Below are 24,438 nucleotides of genomic sequence, written 5' to 3'. Positions count from 1 at the left end.
TAAGGAGTGTTTTTAGGGTTGCTCTGGGTTCTGTGGGGCATCTTCAGTGTTGCTCTGATCCTTAGTGGTCAGTGGCTCACGTTGAAGAACTGCTGCCAGTGAAGACGGCTGCTGTTACTGTGTGTAGCCAGAGCTGTCTCCCAGCCACGGTCAGGAGTTCTTGGGGATCACAAATGTCATCCTGGAGCCACCAGGTGAAGACTGTGTGAAGGAAGATGTGCAGCCTCGTCCAGGCCTCCTGACTCTAAGTGCTGCACATGACAAGGCGGATATCGGACTCAGCATGTTCTAGGTGTTTGGTTGCCCAGGACTCCACCTCTTAGGTACTATAGAAAAAGCTGAAGTCCCTAACAACATGATGCAGTGGATGAGGGCAGAAGACAGGAGGGGAAAGTGTCACAAAGAATGAACATAAGTTTGTAAACACACACCGAGTGCCGTGTGATTTCCATGCAGGCCCAGCCCCATGCCCCCAGCAGCTGAAGAACCAGCCCAGGGTGGTGGTGGCCACCATGCCTGGTTCTCCTCCTGTTCTGTTTGGCCTCGTTGGGCGATATCCACGAACGTGGGTCCCAGAGCCTCTCCTCCTTTCACCATGGTTGTTTCCTGTTCCCAGAAATTCTCCAGCCATGTTGGACCCTGAGCTTCTCTGCCTGCATTTCCTTCCCACTGAACGAAGGCGTGATGTGAACACGCAACAAAGGCCCACCATTCACTCCTTTGGCGATTGCTCCCCGGGCGGCTGCCCGATGCAAGCTCCCGTGGAGTACTGGGCTGACCCCGGGAACTGGTTGGACTTCTTAGCTTTGTTGTATTTATTATTTTTAACTGACAAAAATTGGGTATATTCATGGTGTATAACAGGAAAAATAAGTGCACAAGATGGGTTGTACATTATGATGCCTGTTATTAACAATATATTATATGTCCTGGAAATCGCTGGCAGATTTTAAATGTTCTCACCACCAATAAATGATATGAGGTGATGGGTGTATTAGTTTCATTCATCCATTCCACAGTATATAAGACTATTTTAATACTGTTTTTGCTGAAACTCACGGGTTTTGATATTTTTGTTTTTGTTTTTATTCTTATTTCTACGAGATTTTTAACACTTTTATTGTTCTTTTCCAACAGGGTAGTGGTGGAGCTCGAAGATCCACGCTGCTTGACGGCGACGAGCCCCTGGTAAATTTTTATGATGACGTCACAACCCTCTATGAAGGCTTTCAGAGGGGCATACAGGTGTCAAGTAAGTGTTTTCTCACCTTGTGGGACCAATACTTAATGAAGAAATAGCAGGTTTCCTTTCAGAACAGCACAGTTGCACCATTGTTCTGTAACTCAGCATTGCCCAACCCCCAGCTCCTCCAGTGACTTTCCTGTACTCAGGCCGGAAGCCCACTGGACCCTCGGAAGGTTCCCTGTGGCCCAAAGGGCATCCATATCCCATTTTATTCCCTTGCACTCTGTGTTTTGTTGGCAGCCCTGTGCACCTTCACTCCTGGAGGTGCTAATATTGCCTGCAGGGGAGTGACCTGTTAAAGTTGTCCCATTCCAGCAGGTTTGAGGTTTGCTGGACCGTGAGCTGTGTTCTGTTGGAAACACTGGGAATGTTGACTCATGGGATTACCCTAAATTATTAACTGTGACATGTGGCACCTGCCTGCTTTCCAGACCTCCCCTGTACCCGCTCCTCCAGTTGCCTTCAACTTCTTGTGAAGCCATTGCTGTCTCTGCTTTCTCTCCTGCAGGCACGATCTTTCCACCCCAGCCAGGGTTCTTGATGTATTTATAGCAATCTTTTAAGGCTCAGATTCTGTCATTTTCATCCCTTACCTACCTTCTTCCCCCTCCCCCTCCCATTATCTCTGCATACCTCAGTGCGAGTGAGGTGTTTACCTGGCATTCTGCCTCACCTGGTCGTGCTCTTGGAGAACAGGGCATCCTCAGATATCCACTTCCAGCCCGGCACAGGGCCAGGCACACTGCAGGTGCTGCTCCAGTGTAGCTCCCGAGAAAGGACCACACCTCACATTCCCTGGTTTTTGCCTCTTCATCATCTTGGGCATCCGTGCTTCATTACTTAAGTCTTCCAGTGGGTGGCTTTTATATTTGCAGCTGCTTGCCAAACTGTAATCCGCTCCATGCTCAGGGACTGTGAATGTTGCCTTCTCTACCCCCACAGTATGCTGTGTGTAACGTGTCTCAGGAAGTGACCACTGTTTTTCGTTTGACTTTGGTAAAACTGGATAATCAGGCTCTGTGTTTACTTCAACATTGTTATAAAGTAGAACAATCTAGCATAAGACCATAGGGAGAGGGTGTGTATGGTTCCTCTTCTATGTCAAGAGGCAGAGAAATAGAAAGAGAGGGAAAAACAGAGAGTTCCCATTTGCCATCACATGCCTGAAACACCTGAAGCTGGCCTGGGTTCGAACCTGAGCTAAGAATTCAACTTGGGTCTTCCCTGTTGGTGGCAGGTTCCCAATTACTTGAACTATCACCATTGCCTGCTTGGGTCTACATTAGCAGGAAGGTGACAGCAGAGTTGGGAGTCAGACCCAGTTCCCCTGGTGGGGGCGCAGGCATCTTAACCAATGTGTCACCTGCCAGGCTGGACACCTGCCACAGTGTGTGTTCAGTACCTCCATCACAGTGGCTGGATGAGTGCACTTCAGGAAGCTTATGGATAAGGAGACCGAAGGATGTCTTCTTGTCCAGGACATCTACCCCTGAGTGCTGCACATGGCAAGTGGAGATCTGTCTCAGTATGTTCTAAGTATTTGGTTCAAAAAGTTTTCAACTCCGTGTATGAGTTTTTCATAATACACATTTTCCTCATGGGTTTTCTGAAGGCCTGATACACATGTGTGCGTGTGTTAAATGTGATTGTTCCCATGGTTAGCAAAATGTGGGATTCCTCTAGAAATATGGTGACCCACCTTCTCCTCGGTGCCTTCCCTGAGCTTGAGGCAGGTCTGAGACTTGTTTTGGTCACTGTGTACCTGTTAAAGGCCATCTAGGCTTGACTCAGAGAAGGTGAGAGAGACTGGAGGTCAGGAGTCTGACTGTGTACTGAAGAGCACACTCCAGTGCAGGGCACTGTTGCCTTAAAAAAAACAATATATATATATATAATTATTATATATTATTATTATTCCAAGCATTCACTTTCTCAGACTTGTGTAAGTTATGTTTTCTAAAAGCAAAACCCAGCATTTGGATGCGGTGGTCAGAAGTTTGTTGGATGATGAGAAAGGTCAGCCTAGCATTTTCACCAGCACGTAGGAAGCCATCTGTAACGACTGAGTACCCTGCCTGCCAGCAGCTCCTGTCCGTAGCTACTCTTGGTTATTACCTGGGTGTAAAACACATGGATAAAAGTTATACAAATTAAGTTATTAAAAGATATTGAAGCCCAGGCCCATCATCATCCAGTTATGACAGCCCGTATTTTAAAAGTTTCTCAGCAAGCTGGGGTTTAACTTTCTCTCTTCTGAAGTTGGAGTCCACACACTTTTTCTGTCGAGGGTCAGAGAATCAACATTGCAGGTACTCGGGCCATCTGGCCTCTGCCGCAGATACTCAGCTGCAGCCGTAGATAATTCGTAAGTGAATGAGGGCGCCTGAGTTCCCCGTATCTGCAAAAACAGGTGGTGGCCTGATTTAACCCTCGGCTGTAGTCTGCTGATCTGTTTTGAAGGAGTGAAAAAGCATCATCTCACTTGGCTGTTACATTTTATTTCCTATGTAAAAACAGCACCTGAGGGATCTTGTGTGTGGCCCTCTCTTTATTACCATCTCGAAATTGGAGAGGGTCTGAAAATAAGATTATTTCTGTTTTCATCCAGACAGGTTTTTTTTTTTAATTTATTTGTTTATTTTATTTGAAAGCCAGAGAGACAGGCGCGTTCTCTCTCTCTCTCTCTCTCTCTCTCTCTCTCTCTCTCTCTCTCTCTCTCTCTCCCCCTCTCCCTCTTTCTCCCTCTCCCTTTTTCTCCTTCTCTCTCTCTCTCTCTCACACACACACACACACACACACACACACTCTGTCTTTCTCTCTTTCTCACACAGATTTACAGTCTCTCATCTGCTGGTCTAGTTCCTGAATGCCTATAATGGCAGCTAGGGCAGGGCCAGTCCAAGTCTGGGAGCCGGGAACTCAGTCTCAGTCCAGTCCCTCGCTGGGCACTGCCGGGTGGACCACTGTTTTATCTTCCTAGTTCTCTTATGTCCCCAAACCAAACCAGCTGAGTTCATGAGCCGAGACCTCTGGTGGTAAAGCCTTGTGTGTTGCCATCTCCTGCTCATCTGTTACCTAAACAGAATTGGGGAACATCCTGATGTTTCACAACTTTTGTTTTCACAAATACTCCCTTGTTTTGCCTCCTTTTGTATCTTTATTTAGCCAAATTTTGCCCCTGAAATTCAGATCTCAGATGATTACTGATCATGTGTACTTGGACATAGACACTTTTTATCTCTCTTTTTCATATTGAGTTAGAATATGGACCTAAAAGTGATTTATTTAAGAAACAGGATGAGAACTTGCTTTTGCTAGTTTACTCCCCAGATACTTATAACACCTGCGGCTGGATCAAGCCGAAGCCAAGAGCAAGTGACCAAGTCAGGATCGCTCATGTGGGTGGCAGGGGCTCTAGTCCTTGAGTTACCACCACTGCCTCCCAGGGCGCACTTGAGCAGGAAGCTGGACATGGAAATGGAGCTGGAACTAGTAACTCAGGCACTCTATAAGGGACATGAGCACCCTAAACACCAGGCCAAGGGACAGGGGCTCCCTAACCACCAGGCCAAGGGACGGGGTGCCCTAACCACCAGGCCAAGGGATACAGGTGCCCTAACCACCAGGCCAAGGGATACAGGTACCCTAACTATCAGGCCAAGGGATAGGGGTACCCTAACCGCCAGGCCAAGGGATACGGGTACCCTAACCATCAGGCCAAGGGATACAGGTACCCTAACCATCAGGCCAAGGGATACAGGTACCCTAACTATCAGGTCAAGGGATACAGGTACCCTAACCGCCAGGCCAAGGGATACAGGTGCCCTAACCACCAGGCTAAGGGACAGGGGCGCCCTAACCACAAGACCAGGTGCTTGTCCTGAGTTCGCAGGTTTTATACTTTTTTTTTGAAATATGAAAATATTCATTTATTGCCAATGAAATAGCATTTTCCAGAGTTTTTTCAGTTACACACACATATATATGAAAGGAGAAATTGTTTTCACATACTAAAAGTTCATACTTCAGAGAAAACAGATAAATGTCTAAAAACAATCAGGAAGCAGCCAGAAATATTTCCTTTTACTTTGAATATGGAGAATGTGTTTTTAAAAAGATTTGTTTGTTTTTATTGGAAAGTCAGATATACAGAGAGGAGGAGATACAAAAAAAGATTACATCCACTGGTTCATTCCTCAAGTGGCCTCAACGGCCAGAACTGAGCTGATCTGAAGCCTGGAAATTTTTCCGGGTCTCTAACACACGCTCAGGGTTCTGAGGCTTTGGGCCATCCTCTGCTGATTTCCCAGATCACAAGTAGGGAGCTGGAAAGAAAGTGGAGGAGCTGGGATTAGAACTGGCACCCATATGGGATCCCAGCTTGTGCAAGACAAGGAATTGAGCCTCTAGGCTACTGCACTGGGCCCTACTTGAAATTTTTATAATTTATGTGTAATTTAGAATATGAACCTTTGCAAAAAAATATAAAACCCTTAAGTGGCTGAACCTATATTGTACTAGATTCATTCTTTAATGTTAAAATGATGCATAATTTATCCCTCATAGCTCAAAAGTAAATGAAAAAGCAGGTTATTACATTTGTCTGTAGCAAAATAAAAATGCATACAATCAAGTTATGGAATGTTTGGTGGAGTATACAAACTGAAATGTAATTGACCATTTTATTTTTGACCATGCTTAATCTTTAGATTTGTTTTTCATATTTATACTCATTTTACAGGAGTAACATGACTTAGATAATACAGAGTACACCAAACACATATTATTAAAAAGAGATATTTTGGTGGAAAATAAATTAATGAAAACATTTGGGAACATCAACTTACTAATGTTACCAAGTTCTTCAATATTTACATGATTCCTTCACACTAGATAAAAGTGTAATTTAAAAATATTCTCAATCTTTCATGCATTATACTTAGTTTAACAGAGGATGGTTCTTTTAAAAATTTTATAAAGGAATAATACCTCTTCAAAGAGAAAATGTTTAAGAGAACATAAACTTACTATTCATTATTTAGCTAATAAGAATACAGTTCAGTGACTAAAAATATGCAGACCTGAATTGAATGTGATTTTTCAATTTATTCAGGCTAGCAAGTTGAAAAAATATTTCGTCACATCTGGTGCAGATCCAATTCACTGCTGAAAGGCATGTCTGTGGAGTGGCTCACTTTCTTACGCTTTATGCTTCTTTAGAAATGTTAAGGGCCATCTCTTCTGAAAACCCACGGCAGCAGCATCTCTCTGCTCCTTGCTGTTGACACCCGACCTGGGCTGATAGAATGTTGTGTTGCCCTTCCTCCTCTCTTTCCTCCCTCTCCTGTCTTGGTTTAAGAAGTAAATAAGCAGGCACACAATTAGACCAAAACTCAGGGAGAAAATGCTTGTAATCTGATTCATCATTTCTGATTTGAGGACTACCATGGCGTCTCTCTGATACTATGTAAAATGTGGTGGGATAAACTCAGGGCTTGTTGGTCCTTAGAAAGCCCAACGTTTGCTTTGTCATTGTTTTCTCCATTTGTAGATGATGGCCCTTGCTTGGGCTCCCGGAAACCAGACCAACCCTACGAATGGCTTTCCTACAAACAGGTGAGTTTCCCAGCCGTGCGGGTGACATGTACACACTGCTGTGCTTCTGTGCTGGTGGATCCCTTGAAAGCCTGTGCGCTGGACTAGCTCAGGGTCAACATGTGGGATGTCCAGATGGAGAAACTTGCCACAAAGGTTTGGGGACATCCAGTTAAGTAATTGAATTGGTGGCTTAAAACTGGTGTAATAGATGATAGTTTTTAAGATAAAATTCTAGCAAGTGACTGCTCTTGCAGATTTGTTTGTTTGAAAGGGATTGTGATAAAGAAAGAAAGGGAGGGGCAAAGAGGAAGATTCTTCTCCCATCATCTGCTTTGGCTGCAGTGGCCAAGGTTGCGCCAAACCACAACTGGAAGCCCAGGACCCCACCTGGTTCTTCCACGTGGATGACAGGGGCACAAGCACTTGGGGCTTCATCCAACTCTTAGGCGTGTTAGCCAGGAGCCGGATCAGAAGCCGTGTGACCAGGACTCCAGCCCACTAGAGCACAGTGTCAACTCCTGAGATGAAAGACATAAAATGCCTTTCCAGAAATATAAATGTTTGCATATTACCCTACTAATGTATGCCTATAATTGCAGGCATCCTTTAAAGGCAGCTGAGAGATATGACTTGGTCTTTGGAGTAGCAGGCACTAAACTCACTTGTCACCTCAGCAGTGCTGGTGTGATCCTATAGGCAGGGCTGGCATGGCACCACATGCCAGAACCAACAGCGTTCCGGGCCAGGGAGAGGCGTGGCTTTGTCTCCTACAGGCACGGTGTGCTTTGAAAGCTCTCCTGAGGATCCAGCAACCCAGAGAGAAAAAGAGCTCCAAATTTTGACACAGTATTATTATTATTATTATTATTTTAACTTAATTTGGGATAGAACTAGCAAGAAGGCGAACATGAGTGTACACTCAAGGCCTCATTTTTGTGAATCTACCTATTTTTAACTTAGTTGTTACAGTAATATACATGTAGCAGTTTTTGGTGTAATCAATAATTCTGTCCCAGTTCAATATGATTTTCTTAACTGTAATGTTTAGCAGCTGTATTGCATTTTCTTAGAGATGTGCCATTATTAACAGTCCAGCTACTATCCCCTTCCTGAGTTGTTTTTTTTATTTAGATGATTTTTGAGATATGTGTCTTGGAGCATAGGCTTTTTAAAACCTACTTCTAAAATTGAAATTTTTGCTGGGAAAAAAGCCTCAGTCGTGGAATTGTTGGGCCTTGGGAGAGTTGTTTGTTTTATAGGTCTGTCTAGAGACTTGCTGCTGCTGTGATTCTGTTCGATAGTAGGTTTGGGCTACGTTACTATTTTTTATGCATGCCTTTTCAAAAAGTTGAAACACTCAGTGTCCCTGTGTTAGCTTTAGGGTTGTTCAGCAGGCCTAGCCTGGTCATCTGGGACTGCAGCTGGTGGCTTGAGACACATTTGCCCGGCAGAGGAACCCTTGTGTGTCTTCTCTTCATCCTGGGCTCCCGAGAACAAACCCGTGCCTCGGACAGGCATCTGCGAAGGAAGGAGCATCCGGGCTGCCAGCATTGGGGCTGTTGCTGCTCTGCTGCAGGTCAGCTGTCTTGTGGGGCTGGGGCCTGACGCTGTGCCTGCTTCCTTCCCATCCCAGGTGGCCGACCTGTCCGAGTGCATCGGATCAGCGTTGATCCAGAAGGGCTTCAGGGCCGCCCCCGATCAGTTCATCGGCATCTTCGCTCAAAACAGACCCGAGGTACTCGCCCTTGGCCACTTGCCCTGTCTGGTTTCCTGAGTGGTGGGTGTGGTGGGGGGGGGGGGAATGGCAGCTCGTCAGAGGCCATACCTGTTTGTGTTGGAGACAAAGGTTCCTGATCTCATTTGCACAGAGAATATGACTCTAGTCTTCTCCTTCTTAGAAAGTTACATAAAAACAAACCTAAGCCAGAGCCTACTTAACCTGTAAAAGAGAAGAACAGCATTTAAAAAAATATTATGAGACTGAGGGGCAGAGCTCTGACCTGCAGCTGCCTTTAAACACACACTGTGGGGTCTGGCCATGCAGGCTCAGGCTCAGTGCCTCTGTAAAGTGCAGCATGGCTGTGAGTTTAAAAACTCTTTTGGAGGCACCACATTTATTGTTCTGTAACAGGTTGGTGGCGTAGCTCCTTGCAACATCCAACCACCTACCCCAAAGAAATTAAGTGTGTTCTCACACCTGCCTATGTCCCCAAGGCTTTGTTAGCTCAGTCCCTCTGTTTTGTACTATCTGATGCATTATCACGGCTTTTTATAGTTTTGTTAAGAGGAAAATGTTATTTTCCACAGCTGAACCTATTCATCCTTCCTTCCTTCCTTCCTTCTTTGCTTCCTTTCCTTCCTTTTTTTAATTGGAAAGTCAGATTTACACAGAGAAGATATAAAGATCTTCCATCCGCTGATTTATTCCCCAAGTGGCTGCAGTGGCTGGAGCTGAGCCGATCTGAAGCCAAGCAGCCAGGAGATCCTCTGGGTCTGGGTTTCCCACACAGCAGGTGCAGGGTCCCAAAGCCTTGGGCCATCCTCAACTGCTTTCCCAAGCCACAAGCAGGGAGCTGGAAGGGAAGTGGAGCATCCACTATACAAACTGGCACCCATGTGAGATCCTGGTGCATGCAAGGCGAGGACTTTAGCCACTAGGCTACCATGGTGGGCCCGCTCTTCCTTCCTTCCTTCCTTCCCTCCCTCCCTCCCTCCCTCCCTCCCTCCCTCCCTCCTTCCTTCCTTCCTTCCTTCCTTCTTTCCTTCCTCCCTCCCTCCCTCCCTCCCTCCCTCCCTCTGGTTCTCTGGTTCTCTGGTTCTCTCTCTTTCAGTTCTTTCTCTTTCTGACTCTTCTCCACTGAAACACAACCTAAATAGTGTAGTCGAATTTTATCATGAATCTATAGCCACTAAACATACTGCTTAATTCAGATTAGACTCTTTCCCATATGTGGAGTTAGTTCAACAACTGTTTAGTAAGTGCCTATTATATGTCTACCACTGTGGGGCTCCAAAGTGCACAGTCACAGGCTATCTTCATAAAGTTCTGTGTAAGACAGGACACTGGCAAAAGCTGATGCCCACTCTGTAAATGCAGAGTAGCTCTGGGACAGAAGAATTATGGAACTCAGTCAGTTACTGGAGGTGGTACCTCAGTTGAGTCTAGAAGGAAATAAAGAGTGGGGACAAGGGAATGCCAGGAACAGCTGCATGCCTGCACCAAGTTGCATGTCAGTGCCAGGGAAATTAGGCATTTGTGGTGTGGCTGGGTAAAGGACAAGAGAGAGAGTACCTACCAAGGAACTTGGACCTGTTCCTCATCTTGATAACTTGAAATACATTCCAAGCCAAAAATAATAGCACAGGAGCCCAGTCCCGGGTCAGGCCAGGTGAGTGTGCTGCTGCCTTCCTGTGGCCACGGAGCCTTTAGCTGTGCTGTGTCCTGGTTCTGCAGCCCAATTCCTTCGAGTGCAGGGGAGGTCACAGGAAGCTCCCGGGGACCAGGAGTGAGGCAAGCGACCTCGCCCATGGTCCTCTGCCGTGTGGCTGACAGGGTTGAAGGCAGGGTGACCTGTCTGTCAATGCAGTCTCCTGTTAAACAAATCTGAGCTCCTTCCCCCATCCTTTGACCATCTTTTGGCTATCTGTACCTGCCAAAGGATTGATCTTTCTCAAATCTATAGCTTCTGTCGTGCCTCTAAGTTCCCAGTGGTTTTGCCTTGTCCACAGACTTGAGGCCAGCTGCCATGTAATCACAGGCTCCTTCCAGCATCCCTGTCTGTCCCTGTGAGCCTCGCTAACCTCCTGCCACCTCCCAATCTGCTGTCTTTTTGTCCTGCAGGCCTTTCTTTTGGGGGATCCTCCTCCTTGCTTCTGCCCACCCTCCACCATCCCACCTGCCCCTGTGAGCACAAGGGCCCACCATAGGCCCTCCGCCTCAGGACCAACCACTATTGTGATTCCTCAGGGATCTCTTTCGTGTGTTTGCAAGGTTGGCTTTCTCTTCAGGAAGAAGCCATGTGTTTTGTTTCCACTGTGGATCCTGGGGTACCTGGTGCCAAGCATGGGGAGCACAGGTGGTCACTCTCTGGGTGAGGATGTTCTTGTCCTGTGTCTCTGAGTGTGCTGATGTCTTGTTTTCTTCCCTGATCTTGGCTGCGCACACAGTGGGTGATTATCGAACAGGGATGCTTCACATACTCAATGGTCATCGTTCCACTGTATGACACCCTCGGCAGCGAAGCCATCACGTACATTGTCAACAAAGGTACAGCGGTGCTCAGGGGGTTACCTGCCCAGCTGTTGGGTAGATTCAGTGACTTCACAGTCACTCACGCGATCAGCAGTGTTTCTGTTGGGCTGCTTCCAGGATCTCCACAAGCACCCAGCTCTCTGGGTGCTCAGGTCCTTTATGTGATAGCATGGTAGCCACACGAAACCTCTGCACATCTGGCCAGTCATGTTCAATTGTGTTTGTGGTACTGACACTACCTCATACAGTGTAAATGCTGTCTAAGTAGTTGTTATGCTGTAATGTGTAGGGTGTGATGGTGGGGGAGAAAAAAAAGGTCTGTATGTGTTCACAGGAAGTTTTCTTCCACATTGCTTCAGCCCCCAACCAGCTGCATTCATAGGTGCAGAACCTGGGGGTGCAGTTGGTGTCCCTTGATGGAGATTTCACGTTTACCTGCGCAAACTCCCTTTCCACTAAAAATGGGGTACATAAAGTGTCTGAGTGTCCGATGTTACAGAGTCAAACTTTTAACTTCATTTTCCTTGTCTCTCCTCACACACAGCTGAACTGTCTGTGATTTTTGTTGACAAGCCACAAAAGGCCGAGCTGTTACTAGAGGGAGTTGAAAATAAGTTAACACCGTGCCTCAAAGTCGTGATTGTCATGGACTCCTACGACACTGACCTGGTGGAGCGAGGCAAGAAGTGCGGGGTGGAGATCACCAGCATGAAGGCCATGGAGGTGAGTCGGTCACCAGCCACCTGCTTCGGGCTCAGCTTAAACGGCCAGTGCCATCACTCGGTTCCCAACCTGTGAAAGGTGAAGAGCAGGGATTCTTGTCTGCCTGCCGGAAAGCCAGCTTTGACCTGACAGCCCACGTGCAGAAGCTCTCTCTCCTAAGGGGCATGGCGGCAGTCACCCGTATGGCTCAGAGCTGAGACCAGCCATGGCAGCGATGCCCAGGGATGCTAGGGTCCACTTCAGGCAAGTGGCCTTTTAGGATTTATAGCCTCGTTAGGTCTTTGTGCCCTTTACTTACTCATCTGTCTCTAAAACTGGCTGCTTTCTTGAAGTCCCGGTGGTGGGTCCTCGATGTACATATTTGATTTGGTTGATTTTTGTGAATGATAACTATTGCCATGGTAGAAGGTGAATGTGGTCCATATTGGAGTTGGTGGTTTGGAGTCAGGTCATATGTGAAACTGCTCCGCACAGTGGGACTTGAGTTAGAATTCAGCACAATGAAGCCAGTCTGAGGGGGAGCTTTTCTTTTTCATTTTCTTTTTAAAAGAATTCTTTATTTTGTTTGAAAGTCAGAGTAATGGAGAGAGAGGACAGAGAGACAGATCTTCCATGCACTGGTTCATTCCCAAATGGCTGCAGCTCTGGGTGTGTCCGAGGCCAGGAGCTTCTTCTGGGTCTCCTGGGTGCAGGGACCTTAGGCCCCGAGCTGTCCTGTGCTGTTTTCCCAGACTGTGAGCAGGGAGCTTAATTGAAAGTGGAGCAGTGTGGGCAGTCATTCCTGAGTCTCTACCTGCTGTCTGGTGGGCGTGGCTTAGAGCTTACCTGCCTGTGACCTGAAGCACAGCTTCCAGCCCTACATGTGGAGCGTGACCTCCGACATGGCTAGAAGGTCAAGGGGAATACACGTTGAATGTGATCTCTGACATGACTGGAAGGTCAAGGGAAATAGATGTGCCTTAGAGTGAATTACAGCATCTTTGGTGGATGGGGGGACTGCCGGAAGATGCCTTCCTGCCCTCCCTTTCCTTAGCTTTTAAAACTTGTAACTTGTGCATCATAAAGCAGACGTTTTTCACCAGCTTGTCTTTGGTGGTTCGTATGGCCTCACTCTAGGTGACCACAGGGTCGGCTAGCAGGTTTAATCCCTGAGAGAGCAGCTCTTCCTATATGGGATGCTGGCACTAGCGGGTGGAGGATTAGCTTGCTACACCACTGTGACAGCCCCTAGAGGAGCTTTTTTTATAAACACATCATAGGAACTAAGAAACTAAATGGAGTAGTAGTTCTCTTTTTGAAGGTGCTGTAATAGTTTTCTTCAAGTGCTGCAAATAGGATTTTAGTATTTTATGTATAAACCCTTCTAGAAAGAATTCCAGGGTCCTGGAAGAATCTGTGGACACTTTCATGAAGCCTGGTAGTCACAGCTGTTATGACTGAGCCTGTGTCACACACATCTGTGTGTGCACACACGTTGATACTATAAGCATTACTGGTTGTGCTTCATGATTAAATTGGGACTTTTGCTAGTATGGCATTTTTGCACTTGTTTTTCTTGCAATCCCCTTTGAAAATAATGTCCTCTTACATCCTCACCTTCTCTTTGATCCCCCCTCAGGGAAACACTCATACAAAGAAATTTTTCTTTGCCTTTTGGCTTCTGTATGATAAAGATGTGATTTTATTTTATGTAAAGATTGATTTTTATTTATTTTGAAAGGTAGAGTTACAGAGAGAGCGAGAGAGATTCTGTCTGGTGGTTCCCTCTCTAAATGGCTATACCAGCTATATATGGGCTGGTTTGAAGGCAACCTCTAGGAGCTTCTTCCAAGTCTCCTATTTGAGTGCAGGGGTCTAGGGAATTGAGCCATCTTCTGCCTTCCCAGGCACATGAACAGGAAGCTGGATCAGAGGTTGAGCAGCTCAGACATGAACTGGTGCCCAAAAGGGATATGAGTGTCACAGAGGGCGCCTTTACCTGCTATGCTGTAGCACCCACCCCAGAAAGTTAACTTTAAAATCAAATTATTGGGCTCGGCGCGGTGGTGCAGTGGTTAAGGTCCTCGCCTTGCACGCCCGGGATCCCATATAGGCGCTGGTTCTATCCCGGCAGCCCCACTTCCCTTCCAGCTCCCTGCCCGTGGCCCAGGAAAGCAGTGGAGGACGGCCCAAAGCTTTGGGAACCTGCACCCGCGTGGGAGACCCGGAAGAGGCTCCTGGCTTGGGATCGGCATAGTATCGGCTGTTGCACTCACTTGGGGAGTGAATCATTGGACGGAAGATCTTCCTCTCTGTCTCTCCTCTCTGTATATCCACCTTTCCAATAAAAAATAATAAAAAAGAAAAAAAAATCAAATTATTGCCCAGCATGGTGGTATTTCAAGTTATTCCTCTACCTATTAGTATTGGCATCTCATATGGGTACCACTTCATGTCCAGCTGCTCTACTTCTGATCCAGTTTTCTGCTTACAGCCTGGGAAAAGAAGCAGAGAATGGATCCGGTCCTTGGGTTCTTAGAACTACAAGTGACCAGGAAGAAGCTCCTGGCTTCTGGCTTCGGGCGGCACAGCTCTGGCTGCTATGGGTATTTAGGGAGTGAGCCAGCAGATGAAAGCTCTCTGTCTCTCCTCTCTGTGAGTCTACCTCTGTAAAATAAATCTTCTAAGACAGCATTCAGATTTGATTAAAGATTGTAGTATAAAGTTTGCATTTTACATAAACTTTTTAGGAGTTTTCATAAACTTTTTAGGAGTTTTTTTTTTTTTTTAGGATTTATTTATTTTTATTGTAAAGGTGGATTTATAGAGAGAAGGAAATACAGAAAGATCTTCTATCCCAAGTGGCCACAGTGGCTGGAGCTGAGCCGATCTGAAGCCAGGAGCCAAGAGCTTCTTCCAGGACTCCCACACAGGTGCCAGTTCCCAAGGCTTTGGGCCATCCTCTGCTGCTTTGCCAGGCCACAAGCAGGGAGCTGGATGGGAAGTAGAGCTCCCCAGATACAAACCAGTGCCCATATGGGATCCTGGTGCATACAAGGCGAGAATTTAGCCACTGAGCCGTTGTGCCAGGCTGTAATATATAAACTGATATATAACATCTTAATTTGTGAAAGGCTTTATTTTATCCTTGCTTAATATGATTCAGGCCTAGCTATTTAAAATTTGGCAAGAAAAAGATGACAACTTAAAGAAATAATGTAAAATTAGCCTTATAATTAATCTTTTGGTTGTTTATATTGATGTGTGATTTGAAAGCATCAAGAATAGTGTGAGTAGTCTTTGGAACATTTGCATCTCAAAATAGGAACCATCTGAAAAAACTATGCAACAAACAGTCACGTACCCACTACTAAAAGCTTACAATTAATATTTTAATGTATTTGCTTTATTACACTTAGTCTATCATCCTATCCCTCTGATGTATCAATCTCTTATTTTTTGTGCATTTTTAATAAGTATTCTTTACCTCTAAATACTTTAGTGTTCTTATCATTAACTAGAATTCAATATTTGTCTAAGACATTGTCTTTTTTAACCTGAAAATGACAACTTTTTGAAATAATAACTATACATAGATGAACTGACTATGCAAGAAGTCAGTGGATATTTCGAAGGAAGGTTAACTCAATTCTCACCATGTTTCCATGTTTTTTCTAAATGATGACAAGATAGATTTAAGGCAAATAGTGCACTAATTTGGATAAGGTTTGTTCCAAATAAATCAAAAGCTAAATTTCCTTCAGTCCTTATTTGATGTTAATATTTGAAAAAATGGACATCTTTAGAAGTTATATAAGAATTTTAAACAGATAAACTACTTGCAGTTAATAAACTAATTTTGAAAAAAAAAGTGCAGACTTATCACAGCTTTAGCTCTTGATTGACTTCCACGTAGATATCAGTGTTCCTGTTTTTAATTAGCAGTCTGTTAGACATGTGATTTAAAATGTGATTAAGGTTAAAAAGTGGGCAGCAGCTCAGTGAGCTCTGACCACACCCATCTCGTTTCCATTGAGCGTTAGACCTGCTTGCTCCATATGCTCACTCAGGCTGCTTGGTTTTACTAGGAAAGAAATATAGTTCATGTAAGAAATTAATAGATGTTAAAGTGGGCCCCCTCACTGCTTTATCACAGTAAACTGAGCCCTAGGAACTGGCTGTAACTGGAAGCCTGCTCCTGGGAAACGCTGCACCTCCCAAATAAGTGTGTCCTCTTCAACCTGTGCACCTGTTCCAGAAGCAGTCTTAGATCATCTCTTGTGGCTGTTTTGTTCATGGAGGCTCCCAAATTCTTCCTCCACTCCTGGCTTGAGGGAGTTGCAGGGCTCTGTTACCACTCTCGCAGGACTTTGTCCAAGTGACCATGGGATGAGAAGTGAGTGGCCGCAGACCTGAATCTCTGTCTTTGAATAAATCCTATTTCAAAGACCAATTCTAAAATGCACTTTGACATGGTTTTATGGAGGAGAGGAGGCTGCTAGAAAGCGACTTCCTTAGAACAGTGCCTGGCTATTGTTGCTCTGGTTCATGAAAATTACCCTAGTTCAGAGAGCCTGGAAGTTAGGCTGTCCTTGAGCCAGCAGGGACTAACCTGCAGTTGTGTGATCCGACTCTGCAGTTAGACTGTGTTCCCACCTAAGGTTCTCTTTTTCTCTTTCCTTCAAGAACCTGGGAAGAGCCAACAGAAAGAAGCCCAAGGTAAGCATGTGGTGCTCCTTGCTGCCAGGACACCCCAGGCGGGTTTCCCTCTGCCTGCAGATCGGGGACTGCTGGGAGTCTTGGGAGAGAGCTTAGCCCTTGTGGTTTTCTGTTCTGTTGATTTATACCTGCTTTTGTTTGTTTCTTTATTTTCTGTAGCCTCCAGCACCTGAAGATCTGGCAGTAATTTGTTTCACAAGTGGAACTACAGGTCAGTTTTGAGATAAAATTGCTTCTTGGTATTTTCTGAAACTGCATACTTGTCTGCCCCCGCTTGCTCCTTCCTTCCTTCCTCCCTTTCTTATTTGAAAGATATATTTACAGAAATAAGAAGACACAGACAGAAAGAAAGATCTTCAACCTGCTGATTCACTCCCTAAATGACCTCAATGGCCAGAGCTCAGCTGAACCAGAGCCTGGAACCAAAAGCTCCTTCCAGGTCACCCACATGGATGCAGGGCCCCAAGGACTTGGGCCATCCTCCACTGCCTTCCCAGGTCATAAGCAGAGAGCTAGATCAGAAGTAGAGCAGCCCAGACAGAACCACGTCCCTATGGGATCTAAGCTCCCCAGGCAGAGGATTAACCTGTTGAACCACCACACTGCCCCAAACTGCCCCTTTTTCCCCTTGAATCGCTTGGATTAACTGTAGATGGACTGGAAGAGAAGGAAGTGGTTCAAGAACTGTAACCTTATGCTCTGCCAGGTGCTCGCAGAGTCTGAGAATTCATAACAGTTCACAATCGTGTATCTCCTCTCCATTTGTTAAGGGTGACTTTAGTTTCAACCCTCTTCCTAGGCTCAGCTGTGTTAGTGGCTCTCACTGCTCCACATACCCTCTGAAATGTGCCCATGTTAGCAGAGTTTCGTTAAGATTGTTTTATGGCGGTGAGTTTCGGTGGAAGGACTGCAGGTTGCTCAAATTCAATGTTGCCTCCGTGGGTATGCTGAGCAGTGGAAGGGTGTGAGGTCCCGATCACGCATGCCCTCCTAGCCTTCTGTTTCTGCCATCCTCTGATGGGATGTCTTTAACTGTGCTTTGCTTCCTCTGTTCTCTGCAGGCAACCCTAAAGGAGCACTGATCACCCATCGAAATGTCGTGAGCGATTGCTCAGCTTTTGTGAAAATGACAGAGGTAACTGTGGGATATCGCCATCATCTTGCTTCATATTTGTCAGTTGGCCATAAGCCTCAAGAATGGAAGTGGCCAAAGTGGCACCACTGAGTTGGCTCCATTTCATATTTAGAGCACACCTGGAATTCAGGTATGGCCTAAGGATCACCTGCGTGCTTAGGATGTGCGTCTAAGCTTGGCCACTGAAATGGTATGGCAGATGGAACTCCCTGCAAGTATGAGATAGTGAAACTGCATTTAATGCTGCTATAAAAGTATTTCCAGGAAAGGACGAGAGAGAGAGATGACTCTCTTGGGATTCTTATACAATCCCTGTGTTAGGAGATGTCTGATATATTGACAATGAAGTATTGGAGGGTTTTGCATGATTACTATTTATTATGGCCAATTTGACTTCCCTTACCATGCGCAAGATTAAGGGAGGGCCTCACACTTCTGCTCAGGCTGCCCTAATGAAGTGCCACAGACCAGGAGGCTTAAGTGGCAGCCACTTATTTTTTCACAGTTCTGGAGGTTAGAAGTCCAAGGTCCAAAGCCAACAAATCTGGGGTCAGGAGAGGGTCCGCTTCCTGGCTTACAGATAGCTGCCTTCTCCCTGTGCACATACAGGATGAGTTGGTGTCCCAGCCCTATGGGGTGGGTCTGGGCCCCCACAAAACAGGCACCTCAGAGCCTCATCTCCAGATAGATTGGGGGGTAGGGGATTAGGCCTTCAACCTAAGAGCTGAGGGGAGGGATGCAGTTCTCGGGGCTAAAGTTATATATTCCTAACTTGCCTTTTAGAGGGACCTTGGGGAACAATAAAGTGCCTTTCCTGTGTTCTCATTTCACATCATTTGCTTTTGCAGTTTCTTGGGAGCATTCTGTAGCCTTAAAACCGCTTGTGGTGGAGCCTGTGCTTAATTGTTTTGGGAAATCAGCATGTTTAATCTTTGGTTCCTGCAGAAAGATGGACTTTGAAGGCTCTCGCCACTTTTCACACTCTTAGTCCCAAATACTTTATGTAAGCTTCAGCAGTTCAACATTTGGTACCTTAACAGAGTGAAATTTAATCACTTCTTTGGCCTTGAAAACAAGTTACAATGCTTTGGCATTTTATAAATTTTATTAAGACAAAAGAGTACAGGGCTTTATTTAAAAACAGTTATATCAAGGAGCATTTACAGCATTGTAGAACTTGTGGTCAAGAAAGTAGCCATTCTTTTCATGCTACATCACAGAATTGGAAAACATCACTATTCCTGGGTCTGCTTTCAGATTACGTAGCAGTTTCATACTGAGAAACACCAGTTGGGACGCAGGCCACACTGAAATAGCTTTCAGCTAAGCCTGTGGTTTGTCCAGCCTCCCTCCAGCACTCCGGGGCTGTGTGGAGTCTGCCCTCTGGAAGTGGGATCTTTAAGAATGAGGCAGCTGGGGGAGGAGCAGGGAACACTTCAGAGGGGGTGCGCTGCCTCCCTGGGAATTTGACAGCACCCTTTTTTTTAATTTGGTATGACAGCAAAAGACGTTAAGGTAGAAATGTTGATCAAATGCATGTTCTAGCTACATAGACACTGTAAATAAAAGGACCTTGAAAATCCATTTTCCCTTGACTAACTACTCCCTCTGCAACATAATATGCCGTCTTATGTTGGAGAGAACCTTAACTTACCTTAAAGTGGAATTGAACCTGCTGAGTTAGTGGTGTACTAAAACCCTGAAAAGTTAAATGATTTGAGCACATAATCCCTTAACATCCCAATTTGGGCAGAATAGTCCCTGTTATGGTGAAAGTCCTGAAGTGAAGTCAGTCACTGAGGATAACACCACTGCATTGCAGCAGCTGAAAGTGTTGGTCCTCTCTTCATTTGATGATCCTAAGCAAAAGCTGTTCCTCCTTAGTGTTGAGGTACTATGTGCTTTAAAATAAAGTGGGAAATTACTGGAAATCTTAATGCTTTTCTGTCTTGCTGGTGTCTTTGCTTACAGACTGCAATCAATCCTTGCCCAGATGATATTTTGATATCTTTCTTGCCTCTCGCCCATATGTTTGAAAGAGTTGTAGAGGTAGGCATTCAGTTTTGTTTGACCTGCTTGCTTGTTTGTATTGTGCTAAGTCGTTGTGTTTTGCAGAAAGTACTTGCCTTGAATGCCAGTGACACACACATTTCGTTTTTACCACTGGCACACATGTATGAACAGCTCATGCAGGTAAGTGTGACGTGTGGACTTGCACCCTCACAGTGGACCCTTGACTCAGGCCCACTCTGGAAGAGGTGCAAATTATTTGATTCGGAATAGTTTATTTTCCTGGGTCTGAACCAGATATTTAAACTTTAACTATCCATTTTAACAATTAGAAGCATCAGCTTTTGAAGAATGCTAGTATGATCATGATTCCAGAATGGTGAATTAGAAAAGTAAGGTTTGGTGAATTAATTCCCATAAAGCTTTGTAGCACCTTTCTTTGACTATACATGCTCACAGTGTGTAGGTTGGCTTAGACTGGTTGTGCCCATAGGAAAGCAGAATCATCTTCCTCTGGCCTTGATCTACATTACATGTAGCCATGTGGCCAGTCTAAAAGTCAACAAAATCCATTTTGCCTTTCTGGGAAATGTAGCATTTATACTATGGGAACAACAGTCAGCCACAGTGACTTGTTGACCACCAGCTGTGTGCCAGGCACTGTAGTCGGTGCCAGAGACAGGCACTAACGGAAAGCCTGACAGGTCAAATGTCATTACACTTGACCTTAGCTAGAAGGTCGAAAAGCAATTGGCCGGGCGCCACTAGATACCACCTTCCATCTTTAACTGTACTTCCTGCCCGTCAAGATTTGTGTGTGCAAAGTGAGCTCAGGCAAGCTGGTAATGGACCATATGTACCTAACTGGAGTTGTAGAAGTGTGCCTGCAAGGTGGACTCCAACCCACAAAGACCTCCTGAGCTTTAATTTTTAAAGAGAGAACTGTAGTTCACCTTTTTTGTGGGTTCTGCTTTCAAATCTGAGGCTGTTTGTACTTCTGGCACACCGTCTTTGAGTTTGTTTTTCTTTTTTAAGTTACAAATAAGCAGATGACCAAGTGCATGTGGCTTGCCAGGGCACTTTGCACTACACAGGGAAGAACACCACACAGGGCATTGTGGCTGGATGGCAAGCCGCGTGGGTAGGAAGTCTGGTCTCTCAACGTCAGCATATGCAATGTCTTTTCAGAAGGTTTTTGTTTAGATTCAAGTCCATGAATGAGATTTAATCAATCTGGACTGGAATCATTTGTTAAGATTTTATTTTGAGAAGTTTCTGGAGGCTGAAAGTAACTGAGATGTGCAATAATATCACATAACTCATTCCACAGATACTTACCATGAAGCTAAATGAGTATCTCTGGTCATCCCTGACAAGAGTAACCCTAGCTTCATACAGACTCCTGCTTCTTCAGGACAATCAGAAAGCAACACAGTGACGAATTGAACGATGACCAGGAGATGCAGAAACATTGCTTTCTTTTATTTATTTATCTGCTTCTATTTGGAAACTTTAAGATTTGTGGAAACTGGCCTAAAAGGCCAACGCTGAGGTCTCGGGTGTTATTGTGGGACTCTACCCCCGCAGGGCAGGGGTAAAATATCTGTGCTTTCTGTGTGCCTCGGTAGTGTGTAATGCTGTGTCATGGAGCCAAAATAGGATTTTTCCAAGGAGACATCAGGCTGCTCATGGACGACCTCAAGGTGCTCCAACCCACTATCTTTCCTGTGGTGCCAAGACTGCTGAACCGGATGTTCGACCGAGTAAGTCCGAAGCAGCAAAATGCAGCTGACAGAGTGCTGGACTCTGAGCGGGAGCCTCTAGTGTGAGTGGGGCTCAGCCATGCGCCATCCGTGTGGCCACGTGCAGTCTCCTTCCTCTTCAGTGTAGTCGTCAGGGTACAGGATGGTGTGTGCCTTTCAGGCTTGTTGGAGAGGACAGCAGGAGGAAACACACAAGGATACCCCCTCAGGAGGCACACAGAGCTGCCAGGCAAGAGGTCACTTCATTTTTACAGTAGACGCCTGGAGCCTCTGCTTTCTCACCTATAAAACCTACCTCTCTTGCCCTGCCATCCAACTCATAAACTTGCTAATTGGACCAAATAAAGGGAATAGCTATGGAACAGCTTCCCTAATTACAAAGCTCCACGTGCATATTTTGGAGGGAAGCTACTAAGCTAAGTTGGAGCCCGTGAGAACACCAGTCCATCAGCTGGCCTTGGTCAGATTAGCAGCTGGCAAGAGACAGGAAGCTGGAGGCAGGACGGAGCCAGGACTCAAGCCCTGACGTTCTGACATAGGAGCGGGCGTTCCAAATAGTGCCAACTGCTAGGCCAGTTGTGCTGTTCCCTTCAAGAAAACTTGAGGAGCTTCATTTACTAATTTAGCAGCAAGTATTTAATGTGGCAGTTAAGTGCCTAGGTTTGGTTCTGGCTGTCCCTCCTGACTCTAGCTTCCTCCTAATGCATGCCCTGGGAGACAGTGCTAATGGCTTAGAAATTAGGTCCCTGCCATGGGCAGTGTTGTGGCGTTGTGAGTTAAGGTGCAACACTGGATCCCATATGAGCGTATCAGTTCCAGTGCTGGCTTCTCTGCTTCCAGCTCCCTACTGATGTTCCCTGGAAAGCCACAGAAGACAGGCTGAGTGCCTGGACCCCTACAGCTACCTGAGAGACCCAGAGCACATGGCTCCTGGCTTCAGACTGACCTGCCACCGCTATTTACAAAATAATGATCCAGTAGATGAAAAATCTTTCCCTCTTCTGTCCTTCTGTCTTTCTGCCTGTTTCTTTTACTCTGCCTTTCAAGAAAATATAGAAACAAAAAAACTGGATGCCTGCCACCTACAGGGAAATGTGAATGTAATATTGTACAGTTCATCTATTTAAAGTCTACAATTCAAAAATTTTCAGTCTTTCCCCAGTGTTCTGCCATCATTATCACAGCTTTAGAATGTTTTCATCACCTCAAAAAGAAATCTCTTACCTGCTTTAGGCTTTTGCAGTTTTTTTCCTAAGATTTATTGTAGTTATTGGAAAGGCAGAGTTAGAGAGGGAGAGAGAGACAGAGAGATCTTCCATCTGCTGGTTCACTGCCTAAGTGGCCAAAATGGCTGAGGCTGGGCCAGGCCAAAGCCACAAGCCATAGCTTCTTCCAGATCTCTCACATGTGGACAAGGACCTAAGCGTTTAGACCATCCCCACTGCTTTCCCAGGTGCATTAGCAGGAGCTGGATCAGAAGTAGAGCAGCAGGGGCACACTGGCACCCATGTGGGAAGCCAGCACTGCAGGTGGTGGCTTTACCTTCCTCACCACAGTGCTGAGCCCTTTGCTTTCACTTTGATCTTCCTCCCCAATCAGTCAGTTGTAAATTTCTCGCTTCTGGACTTTGGTATGACTGGAGTCGGGTAATGATATGTTCTTTGCCACTGGCCTCTTTCATTAACATGTTTTCAGGGTTCACCCATGTCGAATGTATCAGTCTTTGTGCCTTTTAATGGTCAAGTAATATTCCGTGGTGTGGCTAGAACCCATTTTATTTGTCCATTGCTTCATGCACGGGCATCTTGTGGTTTCCAGCTTTTGGCTGTCAGGAACGTCTAGGTGAAAGTTTCCACCCAGTGGACATCAGATAGAACTTCAAAAGGACTCATTTGAAATGGAATTAAAAGACATGTTTACTTCAGTGCAAAAATAAATAAATAAATAGGCATAGTTCTCCTGTATGATTTTCCCATGAGCATTTTGAAGACCACACATATGTCCTGCTTCCTTCCTGGCTATGTGGCCAGGAGGATTTGCTGTGTTTCTGCTGTGCAAAGAGCAATAGGCTGTTCTCCACAGCGCTGCACCTGAGGACATACTGCCCACCATGGGCAAGGGCCCCAGCTTTCTTATGCCTCTCCAGCCCTTGGCATTTTCTGCCTTTCTGGTCTGGCCATCCTAAGAGGGGTGAAACCTTTCTTCTCTATGGCTTTGTTAGATCTTTGGACAAGCAAACACCGCCCTGAAACGGTGGCTGCTGGACTTCGCATCCAAGAGGAAGGAGGCCGAGCTCCGCAGTGGCATCATTAGGAACAATAGCCTCTGGGATAAACTCATCTTCCACAAGATACAGGTAGCATGCCATCCTGGTTTCTTGGGCAAACCCACCCGGGTTTTAGTGCCCCCTCCCGAATGCTGAGAGGGGTTTAAGTTGCCACCCATCCAGTGTACCCAGGTTGTGATTCCCCCAAAATACCTGTAAGCAGTGGTGCTGGCCAGCCCCACCCCCCGGTTCCCTTCCTCTCCCCCGGGGGCTCTGGGGTAGTTTTGGGAGGAAACATCATGCTCTCTGGAACCCCTGCAGCCGACAGAGGAGCACAGGGGTCCCCACACAGACACCGCCCCTCGTCCGACTTACAGATGAAGAATGCTAACTTTGTGCCCCTCTCTCAGGCCAGCCTGGGCGGGAAGGTGCGGCTGATGGTCACAGGAGCGGCGCCTGTGTCTGCCACTGTGCTGACGTTCCTGAGAGCGGCCCTCGGCTGTCAGGTGAGGCTCTGAGGCAGGTGCCAGGATGCCTCAGCAACCCTTGGCTGTGCTGTACTCTCTCTACTGCTTTACCAAGTCATTTTCATTCACCTGGTGCGTCTTTTTCTCTAACAAATATGAATCCTGTGGAGTCATGAGCACCATCATGCTGTCTTAACTGTATGTGTGCTCAGGCTACTTAGCATGTGCATTAGCTCACACGTACCGTTCTTTGGTGGTAGTAGTAGTAGCAGCTGTAATC

General features: G+C 45.9%; 1 protein-coding gene across 7 annotated transcripts in view; it reads left to right on the top strand.

The window, feature by feature from the left end:
- ACSL1 (acyl-CoA synthetase long chain family member 1) overlaps window positions 1-24,438 on the top strand; it is a 64,824-nt gene that overhangs the window by 32,540 nt on the left and 7,846 nt on the right. For 5 of the 7 annotated variants that reach the window (XM_040966269.1, XM_040966267.1, XM_040966268.1 and 2 more), the window contains 12 exons: window positions 1,138-1,252; window positions 6,798-6,862; window positions 8,478-8,579; window positions 11,012-11,111; window positions 11,641-11,819; window positions 16,485-16,517; window positions 16,677-16,728; window positions 17,579-17,652; window positions 19,624-19,701; window positions 21,291-21,425; window positions 23,647-23,781; window positions 24,102-24,197. In XM_040966269.1, coding sequence (XP_040822203.1) covers window positions 1,138-1,252; window positions 6,798-6,862; window positions 8,478-8,579; window positions 11,012-11,111; window positions 11,641-11,819; window positions 16,485-16,517; window positions 16,677-16,728; window positions 17,579-17,652; window positions 19,624-19,701; window positions 21,291-21,425; window positions 23,647-23,781; window positions 24,102-24,197 — 1,164 coding nt within the window. Of the gene's footprint in view, window positions 1-1,137; window positions 1,253-6,797; window positions 6,863-8,477; window positions 8,580-11,011; window positions 11,112-11,640; window positions 11,820-16,484; window positions 16,518-16,676; window positions 16,729-17,578; window positions 17,653-19,623; window positions 19,702-19,767; window positions 19,846-21,290; window positions 21,426-23,646; window positions 23,782-24,101; window positions 24,198-24,438 lie in introns of all 7 variants that reach the window. The other 2 variants (XM_040966265.1, XM_040966266.1) reach the window with 2 other exon arrangements.

This window comes from Ochotona curzoniae, unplaced genomic scaffold, assembly GCF_017591425.1.
Source record: "Ochotona curzoniae isolate NIBS_2020 unplaced genomic scaffold, NIBS_Ocur_1.0 scaffold_4505, whole genome shotgun sequence".
Classification (NCBI taxonomy): Eukaryota; Metazoa; Chordata; class Mammalia; order Lagomorpha; family Ochotonidae; genus Ochotona; species Ochotona curzoniae.
This window is presented reverse-complemented; position numbering and strand designations above follow the sequence as displayed.